This window comes from Perognathus longimembris, chromosome 2, assembly GCF_023159225.1.
Source record: "Perognathus longimembris pacificus isolate PPM17 chromosome 2, ASM2315922v1, whole genome shotgun sequence".
Classification (NCBI taxonomy): domain Eukaryota; kingdom Metazoa; phylum Chordata; class Mammalia; order Rodentia; family Heteromyidae; genus Perognathus; species Perognathus longimembris.
This window is the reverse complement of record NC_063162.1, coordinates 149,626,844-149,649,450: the sequence shown is the minus strand read 5'-3', so window position 1 is coordinate 149,649,450 and position 22,607 is coordinate 149,626,844. Positions and strand designations below refer to the sequence as shown.

General features: G+C 48.4%; 3 protein-coding genes across 3 annotated transcripts in view; 1 reads left to right on the top strand and 2 right to left on the bottom strand.

Annotated features, from left to right (window-relative positions):
- Window positions 1-22,607, top strand: part of LOC125347282 (oocyte zinc finger protein XlCOF6-like) — a 320,913-nt gene that overhangs the window by 149,295 nt on the left and 149,011 nt on the right. The gene's annotated exons all lie outside the window — the stretch shown is intronic.
- Window positions 1-22,607, bottom strand: part of Znf398 (zinc finger protein 398) — a 390,977-nt gene that overhangs the window by 226,236 nt on the left and 142,134 nt on the right. The window lies entirely within an intron of this gene.
- Window positions 5,455-8,948, bottom strand: LOC125347302 (zinc finger protein 786-like). Its single transcript, XM_048340452.1, has 3 exons — window positions 8,891-8,948; window positions 6,148-6,274; window positions 5,455-5,807 (listed from the first exon to the last, which is right to left on the bottom strand). Exons 1-3 carry the CDS (start codon window positions 8,906-8,908, stop codon window positions 5,644-5,646), a joined length of 309 nt encoding a protein of 102 aa, XP_048196409.1. The 5' UTR covers window positions 8,909-8,948; the 3' UTR covers window positions 5,455-5,643.

The following is a 22,607-nucleotide window of genomic DNA, read 5'->3' as shown; positions in this document are numbered from 1 at the left end:
GGGGAGAGTACTTTTCCAAATGTGCTGAAAGGAAGTGATATGCCTGGAAAGTGTCAGTACTTTTTCCATGATTCCTGCTGAAAATATCTTCCTTTAATTTCAGTTCTCCTCTCACTCTTTAAATAATTATTAACTTTAAGAAAACCACTTATGGCTGGGGATATGGCCTAGTTGCAAGGAGTGCTTGCCTCTTATACATGAAGCCCTGGGTTCAATTCCCCAGCACCACACATGCAGAAAATGCCCAGAAGTGGTGCTGTGGCAGAAGTGACAGAGGGCTAGCCTTGAGCAAGAATCCTGGGACAGTGCTCAGGCCCTGAGTCCAAGCTCCAGAACCAGGTAAATTAAGCTGGGTCATGTTTGTAATTTCCAGATAATCAGGAAAAAGGAGAAGCAGAAATGTGGCTCATGTGGTAGAGCACTAGCCTTAAGTAAAAGAGCCAAGTGAGAATGTAAAGCCCTATGTGCAGGAAGCCCTGGGTTCAATTCCTCAGTGCAACATAAACAGAGAAGGCCAGAACTGGCACTGTGGGTCAAGTGGTAGAGTGCTAGTGTACTATGGAGGTCAGATATGGCCAGCGCCATCATTGGCCACGTGGTAGGTGGCACTACTGGGCCTCCTGTCTTGATGGATGTGCATAAATTCCTAAAGCAAGGGAAGTCTCACCCCAGGTGATGGGTGTTACTGAAACCCTAGAGACAGGGGTGGGCATTTGGCCTATAGGTTACTGAAGCTGTCAGGCAAGTGCCTGGGACTGGGAGTTTCCTGTGACCAGCCCCCTAGGGTCAGGTCAGCTCTGGAGTCCTTATGCCATCCCACCTGGCTCTTGTGTCCTGTCTCCTGGCTACTCTCGTCTCCATGGCGTCCTAAGTTAGCTCTCCATACAATTTGGATAGGTTTGTTGCTATGGTTTTTTGTTCTATCTTTCCTCTCTGGCCTGTTTCCTCATAGTATTAAGTGTATTTGTGGGCTTGCGGGCCAATAATGCTCTAATGAAAACTCCAAGATTCAATCCTCCAATATGTGGCTTCCTAGACAATTTACTACATAACACTAGCCGTGGACAAAAGAAGCTCAAGGATAGTGCTCAGGCCCTGATTTCAAGCCCCAGGACTAGAAAAGAAAGTAAAGTTATAAAACTATTTTCTTGAGAAGAAAATCCAGACTGTTTTTATTGCCTCCTAGATGTTCATTCTATTATGGTGCTAGTAATTTAGGAAATTATGATTTTTAACTGTCACTATTTATTTGACTGCAATGCATACACTCAGGTAGACCTCAAATTACATATTTCATAAGTATGTGTACTCTAAAAATAAGACAGTAAATGCCCCAACCAGATGGCTCTCATATTTTCCTGATTTACAGACGGTCTCATGGGCAGTCATGTCATTCACTTGCTGAAATACACGTCTGAGAGCACTTTTCATTCCCGGTGTGCTGAAAGCCCAGGGTTAGTTATGTCAGACCTGAATCCTAACCTTGCACTTTTCCAAAGGATACCATTTCAAAAACAAATCCTAGATTCTTTGCCAGTCATAAATGCACTGAGTGGATTCTGAAACCCTTGTGTAGCATGACACCCCAAAACCATGTTACCTTGGGGGCACCTCACCTGTCTGACGTGAACCCCCAATCCTAAAGTCAGTAATTCTGGTAATTGCTGGTGCCAACCCAGCTCCAGTGGAATGTGAGCCACATCACTGTGGTGGCTCCATCGGTCACTTTGTTCATCATCACCCTTGCCCAGAACCATGGCTCATTCCTGCCTCCCCTTCCCATCCCATTCTCGCACCCTCCACCCATCTCCACCTTGCTCAACAGCACCATCACCCAGGAAAGAGCTGCGTGACACTGGGCCTCCATCATAAGGAGAAGGACACATCAGGACGATGCCCGGTTTCCCAGGTCGTAGGCCACCACCTTTAATCCTAGCTACTCATGAGAGTGAGCTCTGAGAACTGCTGTTCAAGGCCAACCTGGACAGGAAAGTCCATGAGGCTCTTGTCTCCAACCACCAACAAAGACACAAGTGGAGTTCCAGCTCAAGTGGCACAACTCCAGGCAGGAGGAAAAAAGCAAAAGGATAATGGTCAGGCCCCGAGGTCAAGCCCCAGGACTGGCACAAAACAACCAAACAAAGAAACAAAGTGGGTAGGAAGTGGATGAAAAGGCACCAAAGACAATAACCTCTTAGGTCTTTGACAGGGCAGTATCTTCCTAGCTTTGTGGTTTTGAAAGCCCTCAAATCTGAACTCAATCTTCATTTTAGAGCTAGCTTTGCATTTGGGTAAAGAATCATCACCTAAGGCAGACAGGCAGAACAAATCTCTCTTTTATTGATAGATTGCAAATGTAGCCAGTGATTTCAAAGAAAAAAAAATCTGTTAGCTTTGCCCCAGTTCCTAATCTGTGTCACGTGCTTGCTTAAAGCAGCCCCTTCTGTTCCTCCCATCTGCCTTCCCGTGGGTTTGGGCCGTTTCTGAGGAACCAGGGGCATCTCGTTCATTCACTCACTGGCTGTGTTGACTGTGCACCTGCCTCAGCTCCACTCAGCTTCTATCATTGTAAATAGCAGGCTCAGCCTTTCTTAATTTCAGGATCAGGCTTCCGGTCCCTCGGGGCAGGACAGGATTTTGTGGGCACTCTGACATGGGCAGTGAGTTTGGACTTAGGTCTCTCCCCACTGTGTACCCGCTGGTGGCCGACAAGCTGTGTCTTCAAGCGGAAAGCCTTGTTGCACTTGGGACACTGGAAAGGTTTCTTGCACTTGTGACACTGGAAAGGCTTCTCGCCGATGTGAGTCCTGATGTGTTCCACCAGCTTGAATCGCTTGGTGAAGCCCTTGCCGCACTTGCAGGAGAATGGCATCTCCCCTCCGTGCAGCAGCTGGTATGTCTTCATGTCTGCCTTGGCTTGGAAGCTGTTGCCACAGAGGGAACACTGCACGTGCGTCTCTCCACTGTGCATGCTGAGGTGCCTGGTGAGATGGGCCTGCCGAACGAAGCTCTTGCCGCACTGGCTGCAGGGGAAGGGCTTCTGCGTGCTGTGCATGTGCTGATGCTCCCGCAGGGTGCCCTTGCGGCAGAAGCTCTTGGGGCACTGCAGGCACTGGAAGGGCTTCTGGGCGCTGTGTGTGAGCTGGTGCTCCTGCAGGATGCACTTGAGGTGGAAGCTCATGGAGCACGTGGGGCACTGGAAGGGCCTCTCCCCGCTGTGCAGGCGCAGGTGCTCATTCAGTCTGGCCTGCTTGATGAAGCTCTTGCCACACTGACTGCAGGAGAAGGGATTCTGGACGCTGTGGGTGAGCTGGTGCTCCCGGAGGGAGTCCTTGCAGTGGAAGCTCTTGGGGCACTGTGGGCACTGGAAGGGCTTCTGGGTGTTGTGGGTGAGCTCGTGATTTCGTAGGGTGCCCTTGAGGCGGAAGCTCTTGGGGCACTGTGTGCACTGGAAGGGCTTCTGGGCGATGTGGGTGAGCTGGTGCTTCCGCAGGTTGCCCTTGTGGCTGAAGCGTTTGGGGCACTTGGGGCACTGGAAGGGCCGCTCCCCGCTGTGCAGGCGCAGGTGCTCCTGCAAGATGCACTTGAGGCGGAAGCTCATGGGGCACTTGGGGCACTGGAAGGGCCTCTCCCCGCTGTGCAGGCGCAAGTGCTCGGTCAGCTTGGCCCGATTGATGAAGCTCTTGCTGCACTGTCCACAGGGGAAAGGCTTCTGGGCGCTGTGCGTGAGCTGGTGATCCTGGAGGGCACGCTTGCGGCAGAAGCTCTTAGGGCACTTGGGGCACTGGAAGGGCTTCTCCCCGCTGTGCAGGCGCAGGTGCTCAGTCAGCTTGGTCTGCTTGATGAAGCTCTTGCTGCACTGTCCACAGGGGAAGGGCTTCTGGGTGCTGTGGGTAAGCTCGTGATCTCGCAGGGTGCTCTTGCGGTGGAAGCTCTTGGGGCACTGCGGGCACTGGAAGGGTTTCTGGGCGCTGTGTGTGAGCTGGTGCTTCCGCAGGGTGCACTTGAGGCGGAAGCTCTTGGGGCACTGTGGGCACTGGAAGGGCTTCTGGGCACTGTGTGTGAGCTGGTGCTCCTGCAGGGAGGCCTTGCGGCAAAAGCTCTTGGCGCACTGTGGGCACTGGAAGGGCTTCTGGGCACTGTGGGTGAACTGGTGCCTCTTCAGGGAGGCCTTGAGGCAGAAGCTCTTGGGGCACTGTGGGCACTGGAAGGGCTTCTGGGTACTGTGTGTGAGCTGGTGCTTCCGCAGGTTGCCCCTGTGGCTGAAGCGTTTGGGGCACTTGGGGCACTGGAAGGGCCTCTCCCCGCTGTGAATGCGCAGGTGAACCTGCAGGGTGCACTTGAGGCGGAAGCTCTTGGGGCACTGCGGGCACTGGAAAGGCCTCTCCCCGCTGTGCAGGCGCAGGTGCTCCTGGAGGAGGTACTGGTGGGTGAAGGCGAGGCTGCACTCGCTGCAGGGGAAGCGCCTGGGGTCTCTGTGCTTGCGCTGGTGGGTCCTCAGCTGGGTCCGCAGGCTGAAGCGCGCTTCGCACTGGGCACAGTGGAAGGGCAGCGTGTCTTTGGGCTGCTGCCCGGCACGCCCCAAGTGCGGGGCACACTTACTGAAGGAGACATTTGGTGGCTCCCCTCCCCAGGGGGCCCCGGCCAGGTCGGCTTGGCTGGCGGGTTTCCTCCCCGCCCTACTCACTGGGTTCTTGGAGTGGCCCAGCAGGTGTGTTGCTAAATGGTTTTCCTTGCCAAAGCTCTCTTCACAGGTGGGGCAAGGACGTGGGAGACCCTGCCAAGAGGGGAGGCTCAGGGCTTGGTTACTAGGAATTCCCCCTTCTGGGGCAGACAGGCTAGAGCCATGGGCTGCTGCACCTGGAACCAGGGTGTCAGGTTTTTCTGGGGTCACGAGGCTGAGGCCTTGCTCAGAGCTGAAGGAAACGTCTTCCCTTCCTCCTAAGAAGGGTCCAGAGGAGCCATGGCCCTGCAAAGGATCTAATGGAAAATAACATTTAGTCTCTCCGGGTTTAGAGAATACTTTGGGCCTGCTGGCTTCTTGAAATCAAAAGTGAACCATTTATCTCCCAGTCTATGGCCTGACTAAAGGTAGCACATAGACTACCCCATGTAGGTACACAAACACTTACTGACCCAAGGTATGGAGAGCATGATTTAATAACACAGCCCTCATAACTACCACAGATATAGGTCATCTGTGTATTTTTCAGTTTCTAAGACAAGGCAGCAAGAACTGGCTTCATTCTTTTGCTAGAATCTAGGTAGAGGTGAGCCATTTCGTCACAAAGATAAAAATGAACTATCTTTTGTTCTTTTTCATCTCCTGCAACAAAATGACTGCCATTAGCAAGCTCATACTGTGCCAGGATCTCATAACACTGCATTAATTACTTTCATTAGCTTCATTTTATACCTCGGGATTTGAAATATCAACAGCTTCTATCACCAGCCCAAGCTTACTCAGAAAAAACAACATCAGACTCTAGCTCCAGATCCCACACAACCAAGCACTATGCTTTACTGCCTTTCTCTACAATATACAAGACATCTTGCCTCAGGTCAGCCAAACAGGAAGACCAGATTATAGAAGGAAAACTAGGAAAGCTGAACATGCTAACTTAACATCAGAACCCTGGTTTCTTAGTACTCACCACCCAACACCTGTTGCTCTGGGACTGGACGAAATTGGGCCTCAGCAGAGGTATCCTTCACATTTTCTGACTTCTGGGATTCTTCCCAGCTCCCAAAGGGCTCTCTCCCATGTTCAATCCAGAGTATTAGCTCTGGTTTAGAAAGTTCACCATCTGCACAGAGAAGTCAGACAGGGGAGCTTAGCCACCTTGAACACTACATTTAGACACACTGAGTTGTTTGAAATGTTTCTGGGTTCAAGTCCAATGACTGGCACACATACATTTTTTTTCTTGTTGGCATTGGTATTCCTAGCTACTCAGAGGCTGAGATCCTGACTCCATTTTGAAGCCAGTTAAGTAAAAAAGCTTGAGAGAGTCTATTTCCCCACTACCACCAAAAAGCAGACTATGATGTGAAAAGTCCTTGTGAGTTAGTATTTTGAGAAATCACACTATCAAGTATCAGCCATCTCCCAGGATCCACACCTTCCTGAAGTGTAAGGCTTCTTACCTAGTGAGACCAGAGTCTCATAGTTGGTTATCATAATGTACTTGTAGAGCTTCTTCTGCCATGTCTGCAGATGCTGCCATTCCTGCTCTGAGAAATAAATGGCTATGTCCTCAAATGTCAGCGGTATCTGAAATATCAGACACAATGTAGACACAGTTAAGATCGTAGCAATCACCTCCCCATCTCTCTCTCAACAATTGACTTTTCTTTAATGTTTTGCCTATTTGTTTGACAATGCTGGGGTTTGAACTCAGGGCCTGGACTCTATCCATGGGCCTCTCTGTGCTCAAAGCTAGTACTCTACAACAGTGCCACCTCTGGCTTTTCCTGTGTATCTGGTACTGAGAAATTGAACCCAGGGATTCATGCAGGCCAGGCAAGCACTCTACCACTAAGCCACATTCCCAGCCCTATTTTAATTAATGAATTTATTTATTTACTTATTTTTGTTGGCTATGAATGTTGAACTCTGGGCTTGTGGACTGTGCCTGAGTTTTTGCAATCAAGCTAACACTATACCACTTTGAGCCACCACACAACCTCCAGTTTTCTAGTGTTAATTGGGGATAAACAGTTGCACTAACTTTCTCCCAGGGCTGGCTTCAAACTACAATCTTCACAAGTCAGCCACTTTCTTTTCCTTTTTGCCAGTCCTGGGATTTGAACTCAGGGCCGTAGTACTGCCTCTGACTTCTTTTTGCTCAAGGCTAGCACTTGGCCACTTGAGCCACAGCGCCGCTTCTGGCCTATTCTATATATGTGGTGCTGAGGAATCAAACCTAGGATTTTATGTATATAAGGCAAGCACTCTTGACACTAGGCCATATTCCCAGCCCATCTTGAGGATTTTAGTTCAACATTGAGAGAAAGAAAATTCCACAAAACTCTACACCAGGTAACTACCAAAAAAACCAGAAGTGCAGCATTGGCTTACTTGGTAGAGCAGCAGCCTTGGGCAATAAATATATCATGGACAGTGCCCAGACCCTGGGTCCAAGCCCCAGGATTAGCATTTTTTAAAAAAACAAAATTGTTATACAGTAAAATATTCAAGAAGCCACATTTTGAAGGATGGAAACTTGGAGTCTTCATTAGAGCATTCGCAGTCTGCAGGCAGCCAGTGGTTACAAAGCCTTCTGGCCCACTAATACCGGTAACACCGTCAGGAAACAGGCCAGAGAGCAAAGATAGAAAAAAAGCCATACTAACAAACCAATATAGCTACAATGGAGAGCTGACTGGGACCCCATGGTCAGCAGAAAAGGCACAGGACACAAGCCATGAAGATGGAGACATGGCATGACATCATCCTGCCTGAGCTGATCTGACCCTAAGTAGGTCAAGTCAAGGAAAAGGGTCACACGTGTTATGCTCGTGATCCAGACCCCCCCGAATAGACCACCAGAGACCAAGACCGATGTAAACAGCAAAGAGGCGTTTATTGCGAGCTAGCTCAGACCTCCACTGATGACACTCAGAGGCCCCAGTCACAATCTGGCCATCTTTTTATATCATGAAACAAACAACTCTTAAGCAATCTGGGGAAACTTCCACAGTCAGGCATATGTTTGATTAACAATACATCACACTAAGCAAGCAGAGGGAAATAGGATAATCTTATCTATAGTTAACTTTGTTAGCAGAGGGCTATAGTTAAACTTTGTTAGCACAGGGCAAACCGCATTCCTAAAGTTAAACTTCAATCTCTGTTTATATCTAACACATACATCCTCCATTTGAGACCTTCAGCAGTTTTTCTCAAAAAATGTTTTATGCATGCTTTCTGTGTAACTTCCTGATTTAGGGGAGAGCAAGCTTAGATTTTTTTTTTTTTGGCCAGTCCTGGGGCTTGGACTCAAGGCCTGAGCACTGTCCCTGGCTTCTTTTTTGCTCAAGGGTAGTACTCTACCACTTGAGCCACAGCACCCCTTCTGGCCATTTTCTATATATGTGGTGCTGGGGAATCAAACCCAGGGCTTCAAGTATAGGAGGCGAGCACTCTTGCCACTAGGCCATATTCCCAGCCCCAAGCTTTGATTTTTAAGATGGAGTCACTTACGCCTTTTCACAGGAAGCTCCCAGTCCTAGGCACTTGACTGACAGGTTCAGCAACCTAGAGGCCAAGAGCCCACCCCGAACCAGGGATTGGGGAGCACGCAACACCTGGGGACGGGACTTCCCTTCCTCTAGGACTCCAGACACGCCCAGCAAGACCAGATGCCTGACAGGGCAACCTGCCAGGGGGACAATGACAGTGCTGGCCAGATCTGTCCTCCACACCACAAAATAAATGATTACACGCTAAAGCACATCAGGAAATCTTCACTCGGTTTCAACCAAACGCCAAATAACGAATCTGGGTGTCACCCACGCGGGTGTTGCTATCTGCTTCAACCGTGCCACACAATCCAGGCCCGACTATCCGGGCCGGCCACACTCTGCCACCCGAGGCCCGCCTAGACAGCATCCCAGGAAGGCAAAACACTGGTTCTCAGGCAAGTCGGCCCTCTGACTTCTGGGTCCCAGGGCAAAGCAGGGACCCCGAGGCTGAGCGCAGACCCGCTTGGGGCCCGCGCGCTCTCCTCCCCGGCGGTTCCCTTTGTGGTTTCCAGCTGTGGCCACGGTGGCAGCCGCCCCCGCCTCCCAGAATCGAACCCCGGACCTCCGGCCCCTACATCGCGGGAACTAGAACACCGCGTCCCGAGGACCCTGGAACCTGGCATGCACACCCGCAGCCCCTTACCAGAGTCAGCTCTGCCATGGTCCGCGAGTGCCACGGTCAGCTCCGCGGGGTCCCCAGGTGAAGCCCGGTAGCTCGGGCTCGGCGCTTGCGAGGCGCAGGGCATGCTGGGAGGCGGGCGGGCGATATAGGCCCCTGGGGCGGGAGGTGTGGGCTCCTCCCCGTGTCCGCCTCGCGGGGAACGCTCCACCCCGGAGCGGCACCTGGGAGGGATCGCGTTGCTGGGTCTCCTGAGGAGGGCGACAGTCATCCGTAAAAAGACTGCCTGACCCAGGGCCTCCATATTAAGGAGGGGCTCTCCTCAGAACGACACCAGGTGTGCCGGGCCCTTCTCCCCCGCCTTTCATTCCCGGGGAGCGTGAGGAAACAGACCCACGTGAGCCGCGGCCGTGCGCAGACGCTGCCTCCTGCCTGGCCGAGTCTTCCAAGCCCAGCTGAGCCCTGTCGCTGCCGCACCCCGAGTCTTTCCCTCACCCCCCGCGGCATCCGGGGCCCCCAGTGTGCGGACACGTGACCCCGGTGCCCAGTCCCCCATCTCCGCGCTTCTGGGGTGACCCCCGCCCAGGTGGGCTGCCCGCCCGGTCTCGCCTCGCTTTACGGGAAGCGGGCACGGACCGGGTGGTTGACGTCGCCGTTCGCCCTCCCCGCCGCCAGAACTGAGACCATTGAACCCCGCAGGCACCCGAACGGCGGCAGTGGGGAGCCAGCTGGGGCCTCGGGGCGCGCCTGACGCGCGAGAAGTCCGGAGGAACCTCCGCTGGAGGAAGGGCAGCAGCCGGGTGCAGGGAGGCTCAGCTGCGCGGGTGCTTGGGAAGAGGATCAACATTTAGTAGTACACCAGTGTCACCTGGCTGGGTGTGATGGCATGATTAATCTCAGCCTTTGGAAGGCTGAGGCAGGAAAATCTGGGTTTTGAAACGAGACTGATCTACATAATGAGCCCACCCTAAAAACAAAAAACTAAAAACAACAACAACAAAAACCCTCCCCTGGTAGGATTCTACTTAGTTGTTGTTACTAGAGACACTTGATAGAACTGAAGCAGGAATTAATGAGCCACATCTGCCTGTTCTGCTCCTGTAAAGCAGTCTTCTGCCATGTGCTCCCTGCATAGCCCTAACTGTCTCAGCCTAAGCAATTCTCCCTCTAGTTTGAACTCATCTATCACCAACCAGCACAGTTCCAGTAGCCTTCCTCCTCCTTCCCCCCGCACCATAAAAGTTTGTGATCTTGCTGGTGGTGAGGGGGGGTTCCTCTGGGTCCACTGGGGGGGAAAATGAGTTAAAACAAGTTACTTGTGCTGATGGAGGGCATTTAAGACCAAGGAAAGGAATTGGAATTCAAACTTTGAGCTCAGTTGTGACAACTGGAGAGTTTAAGCAGAGGGATTCTGGCTGGTTTGTTTTGGAGTAACTCCAGCTCCTCTGTAGAGAATGAATCACGAGAGCAAGAACAAAGCAAGGGCTAAGCATTGAGGCAGCTGCACTAGTAGAAAGGTGAGAGGCAGATGACACTCTCAGGGCAGCATGGTGGAGACAGAGCAGTGGATAGTGGCAGACGTGTTCACAGAAGTGTTGATAAGACTTATCAATGGAAATTTTAAGTGAAGAATTAAAAACAGTAACCACTGAAAATTCACCGGGGGGTAATTTACTTAGAACTTATTCTTCTAAGTGTTTACTTATTTTTAGACATATAATTCTCATAAGAGCCCTAACTTGTTATAAAGCCCAGAGTTGTAGTTTAACCTTGTTGGCTTCAGAGCATACACTTAAAATGCATACACTTTATAAAGCTCCCTTGGTAGGCTCTTGGCTTTCTTCAGAACTGGGCATTTCCGTGAGGAGATTGATTACCTGTAGGAGAGTACCTTGGGCAGGTGTGGCCTTCAAAGGAAAGAAGAGCTCTCCTTGGGCAGTGTCCTGATATGTCTGTGATGTACTCAGGAGGGATAGTGGATAGTAAGTAGACTCAAGTGCAAGGAAGAAATCTGGGAGTGATAGAGATAGAGGGTGTCATGAGTTATGCCTTTGCAAGAAATCATAAGATATAGTGGAGGAGCGATTTTTCTTGCCAAAGCTTTCTCCACAGGCTGGGCAAGGACTCAGGAGACCCTGCCAGGAGGGGAGGCCCAGGGCTCTGTGACTTGGAATTCCCCCTTCTGGGGAAGACAGGCTAGAGCCCTGGGCCGCTGCCCCAGGAGCCAGGGTGTCAGGTCTCTGTGGGGTCACGAGGCTGAGGCCTTGCTCAGGCCTGAAGGAAACATCTTCCCTTCCTCCTAAGAAGGGTTCAGAGGGGCCGGGGCCGTGTAAAAGGATCTAATGGAAAATAACATTTAAGTCTCTCTGCATTTGAAGAATAATTTGAGCTTGTGGGCTTCGTGAAATCAAAAGTAAACCATTTATCTCCCAGTCTATGGCCTGACTGAAGGTAGCACATAGACTACCCCAAGTTAGGTACACACACACTTACTGTCCCAAGGTATGGAGAGCATAAGTTTCTAACACAGCCCTTGTAACTACCACAACTTTACGTCATCTGTGTATTTTTGTGTCTCTAAGACCAGACAGCAAGAACTGGCTTTATTCTTTTCCCAGAATCCAGGTAGAAGGGAGCCATTTGGTCCCAAAGATAAACAGGAACTATCTTTTGTTCTTTTTCATCTCCTACAAAAAAACAGCTTCCATTAGCAAGCTCTTACTGTGCCAGGACCACTTAACACTGCATTAATGTGCTAATGTAGGTATTTTCGTTAGCTTCATTTATAACTCAGGATTTGAAATATTGACAGCTTCTATCATCAACCTAAGCTTACTCAGAAAGAAGAAGATCAGACTCTAGCTCCAGATCCCACACAGCCTAGCACTATGCTTTACTGCCCTTCTCTAGAATAAAGAAGACATCTCTCCTCAGGTCAGCCCAACAAGAAGACCAGAATCTAGAAGGAAATCTAAGAAAGCTGAACATGTTATCTTAACATCAGGACCCTGGTTCTTAGTACTTAACACCCAAAAGGTGTTGCTCTGTCACTGGATCAAAATGTGACTCAGCAGAAGAATCCTTCACAATTTCTAACTTCTGGGAATCTTCCCAGCTCCCAAAAGGCTCTCTCCCATGTTCAATCCAGAGTATTAGCTCCAGTTTAGAAAGATTACCATCTGTACTCTCTGTGACTTCTCTAGTCAGACAGGGGAGCTTAGCCACCTTGAACACTACATTTAGACACACTGAGTTGTTTGAAATGTTTCTGGGTTCAAGCTCAAGAAGTGGCATGGATAATTTTTTTTTCCTTCTTGGGCATTGGTATTCCTAGCTACTGAGGAAGCTAAGACCCTGACTCCATTTTGAATACAGTTAAGTAAAAATGTTTGAGAGACTCTATTTCCAAAGTAACCACCATAAAGCAGTTGTTGTAGTTCATACATAAGTATGTTTGTTTGTTTGTTTGTTTGTTTTTTGGCCAGTACTGGGGCTTGGACTCAGGGCCTGAGCACTGTACCTGGCTTCTTTTTTGCTCAAGGCTAGCACTCTGCCACTTGAGCCACAGCGCCACTTCTGGCCATTTTCTGTATATGTGTTGCTGGGGAATTGAACCCAGGGCCTCATATATAGGAGGCAAGCACTCTTGCCACTAGGCCATATCCCCAGCCTCATACATAAGTATGAACTAAAGACTATGATGGGAAAAGTTCTTGTGAGTTAGTATTTTGAGAAATCTTACTATCAAGTGCCAGCCATCTCCCAGGATCCACACCTTCCTGAAGTGTAAGGCTTCTTACCTAGTGAGACCAGAGTCTCGTAATTGGTTCTCATGACGTGCTTGTAGAGCATCTTCTGCCATGTCTGCAGATGCTACCATTCCTGCTCTGATAAATGGCTATGTCCTCAAAAGTCAGCAGTAACTGCAATATCAGACACAATGTAGACACAGTTAGGACCGTAGCAATCAACCCAAATCTCCCTCTCATCAACTAACTCTTCTTTAGTGTTTTGCCAATTTGTTTGCCAAACCTAGGGCTTGAACTCAGAGCCTGGGGTCTATCCTTGGGCCTCTGTGTGCTCAAAGCTAGTGCTCTACCCCTTGAGCCAAAGTGCCACCTCTGGCTTTTCCTGTATATCTGGTACTGAGGAATCGAACCCAGGGCTTCATGCATACTAGGCACACATTCTACCACTAAGCCACATTCCCAGCCCTATTTTATTTATTTATTTATTTATTTTTGTTGGTCATGAGGCTTGAACTCTGGACTTGGGCACTGTCCCTGAGGTTTTGCATTCAAGGCTAACACTATACCACTTTGAGACACAACACCATATCCAGTGTTCTAGTGCTAATTGGAGATAAAGAGTTGCACTAACTTTTCCACCTGGGCTAGCTTCAAAGTACAATCTTCACAAGTCAGCCTCCTCAGTAGCTAGGATTACAGGCGTGAGCCACTGGCACCTGCTATGGTTTTATTTTAGTATAATACAATCAAGTAGAGAGAAATGGGAGAGAAACATTCCTCGCTTTTTAGGCAGGAAATGGGAAAGACTTCTTTCTTATGAATTTCAATGATATGTGTAGTAGATACCTGTTCAGTTTTCTGCAGCCTGTTTTTCCCCCTTAGTACTAGGCCTTGAACTGTGGACCGTGAGTTCTTCCTTGGCTTCTTTGCTCACTGGTGGCACGCTACCAACAGAGCCACAGCTCCCGTTCCTCGGCAACCTTGTACACTTCTCACTGAGAACTTCTCACTGTAACTTCAGCTTCTTAGTATGTAACAGTGACTTTTCAAGGTCATGCTTTTTGGTGGTTACTTTGGAAATAGCGTCTCTCAAACTTTTTCACTTAACTGGCTTCAACATGGAGTCAGGATCAAAGCCTCCTGAATAGGTAGGATTACCAGTGTCCAAGAAGGAAAAAAATTATGTGTGCCAGTCCATGGACTTGAACCCAGGATCTGGGTTCATTTTTGCTCAAGACTAATACTCTACCACTTTATTGTGTCAGTGAAACATCCCTGTACCCTTGGCTACTTGGGAAACTGAGACTGGGAGGACGAAGATTTAAGACCTGTCTGGGGAATAAACTCCATGAGACTCCACCTCAGCCAAGGAAGCTAGGCATGTGGCACCCTACCACCATCCAGATACAATGGAAAGCCTAGAGGTGGGTCACAGTCCACACACAAGACCAGAAGCAAGACCCTATCTCATAACAATCAGCACACAGAAGGAGGCATGGATCAGTGATAAAGAGTACCTGCCTAGCAAACTGAATTCACACTCCAGAACCACCCAAGGAGAAAAACAAAGAACCAATCTTCTCCTCGAACCCCAAAGCCTCAAAACGCATCGTGTGTATAAGGAGGGCTCGTGGTCAAGAAATGTGTGAAAAATATCACTCTAGAATTTAGAAGTCAAAGGATCCACCAGGACTTGGGATGGGATCAGAATGTCTATGAACTCAAAGTCCTCGAAGCTGCGGGGCTTCCATGGGCAGCGCCTCCAGAAACAAAAACTCCAGGAAAGCAGGAAACCTAGACTCAGCCTTGTCTTTTCATTCCAGAGGACACATGCACAACAAATTACACCTTTGCTTGGAAGCCAAGTTTCCTTCCCAGAATGTGGGAAATTCAGTATATCCTGTCAACTTTAATTTTTTTGCCAAGTGACAGACATAAGTGCTCATGGAACCCCGATTCTCATTACATCCATTTCTCCAGCCAGTTGCAACAATGAACAGCGGAGCACAGCAAGCAGGAGCACTTCATTAACAAGGAAGCCAGAAGATTCCAAGGGGCCAATTCTCCTTTTCTGGAGCTGCTTCTCAGGAGCTCAATCAACACCACCAGCCACTGTTTGGGGTTGCTCATGATCCTAGGACCCCCAGGACCTGTCACTGTATTAAGCCAGCAATGGCTCTAAAGCCACAGACAGGGGACCCCGGCACCCCCAACGCCAACCCTCCCCACCACTTGGATCTCCTACATGCTGAGTTCTGAGGGCAGATTTGATCATTGTCCCTCAGATCCACCCATCTGCACGCTAACTGCAAAAACCTCACTTCTACCCCCACCCCATGACCTCTTCCTGCCCCACAGCTCCTCTCCCTAGAACTGTGCTCCTCTACTGAAGGCAGGACAGCAAGCTCAAACATGCCCAGCACTTCCAGGGCACAAATGCTAGCTGGAGACCCGCTGGCCCACTGTTTTCCCCTGCACAGCAGGAAATGTGGGCACCATGGGCAGGTGAGAAGGCGGGAAAGGGCAGGGGGACACAGGGAGTGCACGTGACAGTACCTGCTGGCCCACATCACATGTCTTGAGCAGTTCTCTGAGAAAGAGGGGTTGTGTCCTCAATCTGGAGAACAGCCCAGTATTCCCTGGCTTTTCCCAGTCTAACCTTTCTAGATTACAGAGAAGGAAAGGCAAGAATTCTGCACTCTGGTACTCAAAAAAATGGAGTCTATTGACAGGTATCTTTGAAATAATTTTGTGAAAAGAAAATATACCTGTTGATGTCATTAACTCAGCTAAGTGGCAACTAATACCGTAACAGTGTGTGTGTGTGAGGGTGTGTGTGTGTGTGTGTGTGTGTGTGTGTGTGTGTGTGTATGTGTGTGTGTGATTACTGGGATTTAAACTTGAGGCCTAGGTGCTATCCCTTACACTCTACTAATTTGACCTACACCTCCATTTGCCACTTTTGTGGTTAATTAGAGATAGGAGTCTCTCACCCATAATCCTACTCAGGAAGCTTGAGATCTGAGGATCAAAGTTTGAAGCCAGCCTGGGCAGACAAATCTAAGAAACTCTTCTCCATTAACCACCAAAATTTAGTACACTTTAAGTGTAAAGCACCAGTTTAGTACCTCTCAAGAAGGGATGGCTGGTGGCTCACACCTGTAGTCCTAGCTACTCAAGAGGCTGAGTTATAAGAACAACATTCAACGCCAACATTAGAAGGAAAGTTGGCAAGACTCTCATCTCCAATTAGCCACTTAAAAACCGGATGTGGAGCAGTGACTCAAAGTGGTACAGTGCTAGCCTTGAGCAAAAGAGCTTAGGGACTGGGCCTAGGCCAAGTTCTGAACACACACACACACACACACACACACACACACACACACACACACACACACACACACAAGAGATGGAGAAAAAGCCCAAGGAAAGGAACAGCCCAGCCTCCTCTGAACAGACCACTCACCAGGCAATGGTTTGTCCTATCCTGACCAGGTGACCAGATTGCTCCCCTCCAGTCAAGGGGGTGATAAAAGCCTCTCTGAGCACCCCAAATTAAGACTAAGATGACAACCAACCAGTCCACAACTTGACTGAGACCATTTAATGACATATGCCTTCTGCCGGCTACTCTCATTCTCTGTCTACTCAAACTTGAAAGTTCTCATCTCTCCCCGGACAAGGAAAGATGGGAGAAGATGGCTGCCGATGGATTTACCTGCCTCTTTCCTGGGCTGTGCATGCAGCAGAATGAAACTTCCTTTCTCTGCCCCTGACTTCTTGGCTGATCACCTGGCTGGTGAGGTGAGCCAACAGACCGGACATAGGAAAGCCAGGGCTTTGGGCCTGGGACTGAATATTCAGCTTCAGGACAACTGGAGAGAAAAAGGAAGGTTGTAGGAAAAGGATTATGGGATTTAGCCCACTGCTCAGGTGGATGGATGGGCCCAGGATAGGAGGACTCAACATGGCCACTCAGCTACAGAGTTGGAAGATTAGAAGTTCAGTGAAGGGTCTGGGAATATGGCCTAGTGATAAAGTGCTTGCCTCATATACATGAAGCCTTGGGTTCGATTCCTCAGCACCTCATATATAGAAAACGGCCAGAAGTGGCGCTGTGGCTCAGGTGGCAGAGTGCTAGCCTTGAGCAAAAAGAAGCCAGGGACAGTGCGCAGGCCCTGAGTTCAGGCCCCAGGACTGGCAAAAAAAAAAAAAAAAAAAAAAAAAAGTCCCCAGCCCTGCACGGTGCCAGTATCACAGCTAACTGCCACTGTTCCCAATACCCTGCCATGAGGACCTGAAATACAGTCGGCACTAGCAATTTCTGACAGTCTCTATGGAGACTGAAAAACAAACCCAAAGGATGCACAAAGATGTTTCTTGCCTGTGCTCAGCCTAACGTGGGCTCAAGCACAAAGGGAAGTGACAGAGCCCCCAGGGTGAAATGGGTCAAGTTGTCCCCAAGAGGCTGTTTGTCAGACACCCTAAAGAGGTGACAACACATTCCCTAGAAAATTAACCTGCAACTGTTGTAAGGCATGGCCTTATCTTTTAGCAATCCTGGTGTTGATTCCTCTATAACTTGACTTTTTGTTGTTGTTGTTGTTGTGCCAGTACTAAGGCTTGAACTCAAGGCCTGGGCACTGTCCCTTAGCTTTGTTTGCTTAAAGCTGGAGCTCTACCACTTGAGCCACAGCTCCACTTCTGGCTTTTTGCAGGCTAATAGGAAGTTAAGGGTCTCATGGACGTCTCTGCCTAGGCTGGGCTTTCAACTGGGATCCCTAGATCTTAGTCTGAGGAGCTAGGATTACAGACAGGAGCCACCAATGCCCAGCTTGCTCTACGATTTGAGAAGAGACTTTGGGGGAGAGGGGAAGTGTTGGGGATTGAACCAAATGCCCTGTGCCTGCCTAGCCCTGGCTCTACATTCCTACCTACTAGAAATCTACACATCCCTGCCAGCTAAACACCTGTATCTTAATGGAGAGGCTACTTTCCAGACTCCTTTTCCTTTCCTTTCTTTTCAGTACTCAGGACCCAAGCACCCCACTACTTGTGCCACACCCCAGCCATGGGCTTCACCCACCCTCCCACCCCCCTGAATATGGCCTAGTGGCAAGAGTGCTCACCTCAACACGGAAGCCCTGCCGGCCCAGACACAGGCAGCCACTGTAAAGATATGGCCCCTAGCTGGCCACACACCAATCCCCACAGGGGAGGGCCTTGTCACAGCTAGCCAAAATACCACCAGTCCAACACTGAACAGTGCACAGAAAAGGACACAGTTGTTATCTGATTATCAGATTGGCTTATAGAAGTAAATGATACTATAGGCACTGAGCCAACCCCTCTCTCCCTCTTCCCCCTAGTGCTGGGAATCAAACCAAGGGCTTTACACATATTAGGCAAGTGCTCTCCCACTGAGCTACCTCCCCAGTCCTCACTCCTATGTATTATTTCATCCCTGTGGTTTCTAGATGAAGCTAAGCAACAGGAAACTTTGGTCACCTGGATGATCTCGAGCTACTTAACAGACCAGAGGTCCTGATGCTCATCTGCTGTGCTGAATTGTCATGCACTTTCTTTCCAACATGCCCAAAATCTTAGGAGCATCATTTAGGTCTTCAAAGTTTAAAAGGAAAAAAAGAAAAAAGGCTCTGAAAATCACCAATGTGTGGCACCCAAGAGATTTTACACTTTGATTTAAACAAGCCAATCCTAAATAAATGCAACAAACAGGATGGGAATGGAATAATTTCTGTTTTAGCTGGAAGGATGTGAGGAGTCCCGGTGTCTAGTGATCAAATCCAAGACATTATTTATTCTCAACTAAAAAAGTGTCCACCAAACAACAAGGGCCCTCAAACCTCCATGACTCCCAAAGTTCATTCTACTTATGCAAAATGAAAAATGTGTTTAAAATACAAGTTCTTGGTGCCCCCCCCCATCCTGTATATTTTGGGGCTCTGTATTTAAATTAACAACCAGATGATTTCCATAAAGATGTCAAACCACACAAAGGCAACACTGAAATTTGGTTTCTTTTCAGCAGGTGTTTTTTAGTTTAGTTTTTTTTTTCACTTAGTGGGGGGTGGGTTTTGCCTTTTCTACTTGAGCAGACTCTGAAATAAGTAACCCACATCAAAGTTACTCAAGCTATCAGAAAGAGTATAAAGATCACATCTCCCTTTACACACTGATACCAGGAAAGAAAAAAAAAAGAGGTTGGTTTATTTATATGGGGGAAGAAAAAATTCAAAAGCTACCAGCCAGGAGCACGGGAGACCACGAAGATTAAGGCTCTTCTATGTTTTCTAGGAATAGCTATTTTGAACTAGTCCTGACTCCTGTTCAAGCTCTCCTGTTAGCAGCTAGCTGAGGGAAGTTAGGAGCTACATCCTGCTCATACAGGGAGCTGGTCACCAGCCTAGACCTCCCCAGCCCCCTCAACCCAGCGGTCCCAATGGCAGATCACAGTAGCTGAATGAGTACTGGTAGAAGCCACATCCCCAGTTTGCATGAAGATGGAATCACCGAAACTCGCTTCCTTGTGCAAACCAGAGGAGAATGCAGTTCCAACACGTCCTTCTGCAAACGCCCCAGGGAGCACCTAAGACCTGACCTACACAAGGGATCGCTTCCCTCCACAGGTTGGGTGCGCTTCCGGGTAGTTCCCGCAGGTCCCAGGCTCTGTGATCCAGGGAAGGGCCGCAAAAGTGGGCAAAGCCCCGGGGCCAGGAAGGTGCCTGGCACCAATGTAGGCTATCAAACAGTTCGATATAATCATAAAGTGCTCATCAAAAAGAATAAACTCAGTCAGAATTGCTGTCTTTTCCTCTGGATTTTACTACACTGAAAGGAATGAAGGCCCCATTTGTCCAGATCAGAGACACGGAAAACCAATTTTACTAAAGTACTCTGTTGATACATGTGTGTGAGGAAACTTGAAGAAATGCATGCGCACACACACCCTTGTATAATTAAATAATATTCTTTTTAAAAACATTCTGAGCAGGTATAGAGAAATGTTTTTCTTTGAAGGGATATTTTGATATTTATAACATCATTCATAAGCCGTACAAAATTATCAACACAGAGGATAGCCTCAAACAGCTAGATGAAAAGCAACAAATGATAAGCCTGTGTTGTCCAGTCTCTTAGGACATCCCTCAGGCCAGATATTCCCCATCCCTATAGCATGGTATTAAAAGGTTCATTTATGAACAATCATTGTATTCAGTGTACACTCAAGGAACCTGGAAACTTGAGGGCTTGGGTGGGATAAGGAAGGAAAGAAGAGGGACCTTTATCAAGATGTATTATACATATTCACTGACTTGAATTGTAAACCCGTTTGTACAACTACTTAAAGGTAATTTTTAAAAATAAAGAAAAAAGTTCACTCAGCAACCAAATATGACCTTATTGAATTGGAAAGCTCCTTATTTTCCTCCCTGTATCTTTTTCAGTTTGGTTACGGTGGTTTCCAGGCACCTGAGACCACAGTGAGGAGGGTCGGAGTGGAGCCTGTGAAGTCACAGAACTGGACTCTCACTTAGAAATGTCTACTAGCCGGGCACCAGTGGCTCACGCCTGTAATCCTAGCTACTCAGGTGGCTGAGACCTGAGGATCAAGTTTTGACCTAGCCAGGGCAGGAAAGACCAAGTGACACTTATCTCCAATTAATCACAGGCAAAAGCTGAAAGAGGCACTGTTAAGTGCCACTTAAGTAGTAGAGTGCTAGCCTTGAGCAAAGGAGCCCAAGGACAGTACCCAGGACCAAAGTTCAAGGCCCAGGCCAGCAAAAAACATACATATAAAGGAAGAAATGCCTGTAAGTAAACATTGCCCTAGCTAAGTCCCTCGGGTCGCCACTTACTGTGATTACGTTAAGTTTATAGACAATTGAGATCTGTGTTTGCTTCACTCCCACACAGCTGTCTCTAGAGAAGTGGTCTATGGGGGAATACTTTCCATCTAGATAATCTCCAGGTGATCTGTAGAAATCCTGGCACCTAACACTGCCATCACAAGCTAATTCAGGATTTAGAAAATTGAGACCAGATAGCCTAGCACTGAGGATGGGGAACCAGGAGAGACGTGTTCATAGTCACCCTGGGGCCTCACTATGCACCGTGAGATCCTGTCTCATAAGGAAACGCTTGTAGGAGTGGGCATGCACATCTCCTTTTGTGCTTCTGCCTTCCACCATGTGAAGCTGTGTTATGGCTGATCTGAAAACAGGAGTAAGTAAATACAAGTTTTAGTGTTAAAATTATAACAGCTTCTAAACCCTGGTAATGACTCCATGATAGAGGGCTGCACCCTTACCAGTGAGACTAGTTTCTTGTAGTTTGACATTTAAAAATGTAGGGAGCTCTTGTTCACCTCTATACCTGGGTAACAACCATGGTAATGGACAGGAAAAAATGATCATAGTCATAGAGTATAGAAATAACCATAATAGTAGTAGAAATGCCATGGCAACTATCAGGTTGGTTTACCTATGATTGAGTACTGGATTGTTTTAGCCCGCTCAAACTTGCTCAGTGGTATTGGGAAAACATGGTCGCCATTGTTAACATAAAGTTGGTACTAGGTCAGCCTGACCGCAGAATTCTGCTTCTGTAAATGGCTTGCTTAACCCTGAAAGACTAGGACGACTCCATCTTGAAACTGCAACCATCTTGTTGTTTGTGTCAAGCTAAGAATAAACCAACTGCCATAAAAACCCATTTCCCAAAACTAACTGGCCATAAAAACCCATTTCCCGGATGGCCCAATCGGTTCAGGAACGTTCCAGATACTTTGACCACCCTGGAATGTCATCAGACCAATTTTTGAGAACCCCTATCCCCTAGTCAATCAGATTTGTCCTCACACCCCAATCCTGCCTGCACCTGGTTTATGTAACTTTGTGATTTTTTCCTTTAAATACCCATGTAAAACTCTGCTCGTGGCCTTCCTCCTAACCTTCGCTGTGTCGGTGGGTAGGACGAGGCCCAAGTTGCAACTCACCTGAATAAAGCCCTGCATTTGCATTTCGGAATGTCTGGCTCTCGGTAGTCTTCTTGGAGGTCTCCTCGCGACATGGGCATAACATTTGGGGGCTCCTCCAGGATAGCCCCAGAGACCCCCAAGACCCCAGACTCCGAAGGTGAAAAACAGCTCTGTTAATTTGTCTTGTGCTGTCCTTTGTCTAGGTGTGTGTTTTTTACTTTCATTTTCTCTTGAAGACGGCCATTCTAGCTTGTTCAATTTTTTTTTTTAGGGATTGTCGGAGCAGACGTGCTCATACGACAACCCTGGGGGGACCCTGGACGTCCCAGATCCTCCACCCTTGAAGGGGGACCCCTGGAGCCCCGCCTTGATACTTGTAGGGCGTAAATCGGTCCGGTGTCTAGCCGGCAATAACCGGGAGGGTCTCCTCACTGAGGCTCAACCCACCCACCTTGAACTTGGGTCCATTCCTTCAGCACCCTCGCAGGAGGTTGGGGGCAGACATGGGAGATCTCCAACTCATACTAGTAACTTGTAACTTGTCTTTTTCTCAGGCCTGTGTGTTTGGTACCTTTTCTGTTGTGATTGTGTTTTTTGTAGCTGTCTGGATTGAACACCTGACCAGAGCCATGGGTAATGTACCATCTAGCCCCCTAGACTTGACCCTAGCCCACTGGAAGGACCCCCCCCAGTCCTAAACAGTCAGCCCAAGCCACCCGCAGGTGGCGGGGAGTGACCCCACTGCGCAGCGCTGTCTCTGTGTTATTTGTGAGTCTCACAGTCTCTTTGTGTCAAACCTGCATAGCCTGTTTTGTTACCTTTTCTTGTGTTTGTTGGCACCATCAGTTTATAAATCAGTAGATTGTTTATAGCATATTTAGTTCCTGTATGTATTATCTTTGCTGTTTTATTGGAATTGTTTTACCTCTTGTTACCTTGTGGACTAGTTTGAATGATGTAGTTAATTGGACTTTGATGAAAAAAAGAAAGT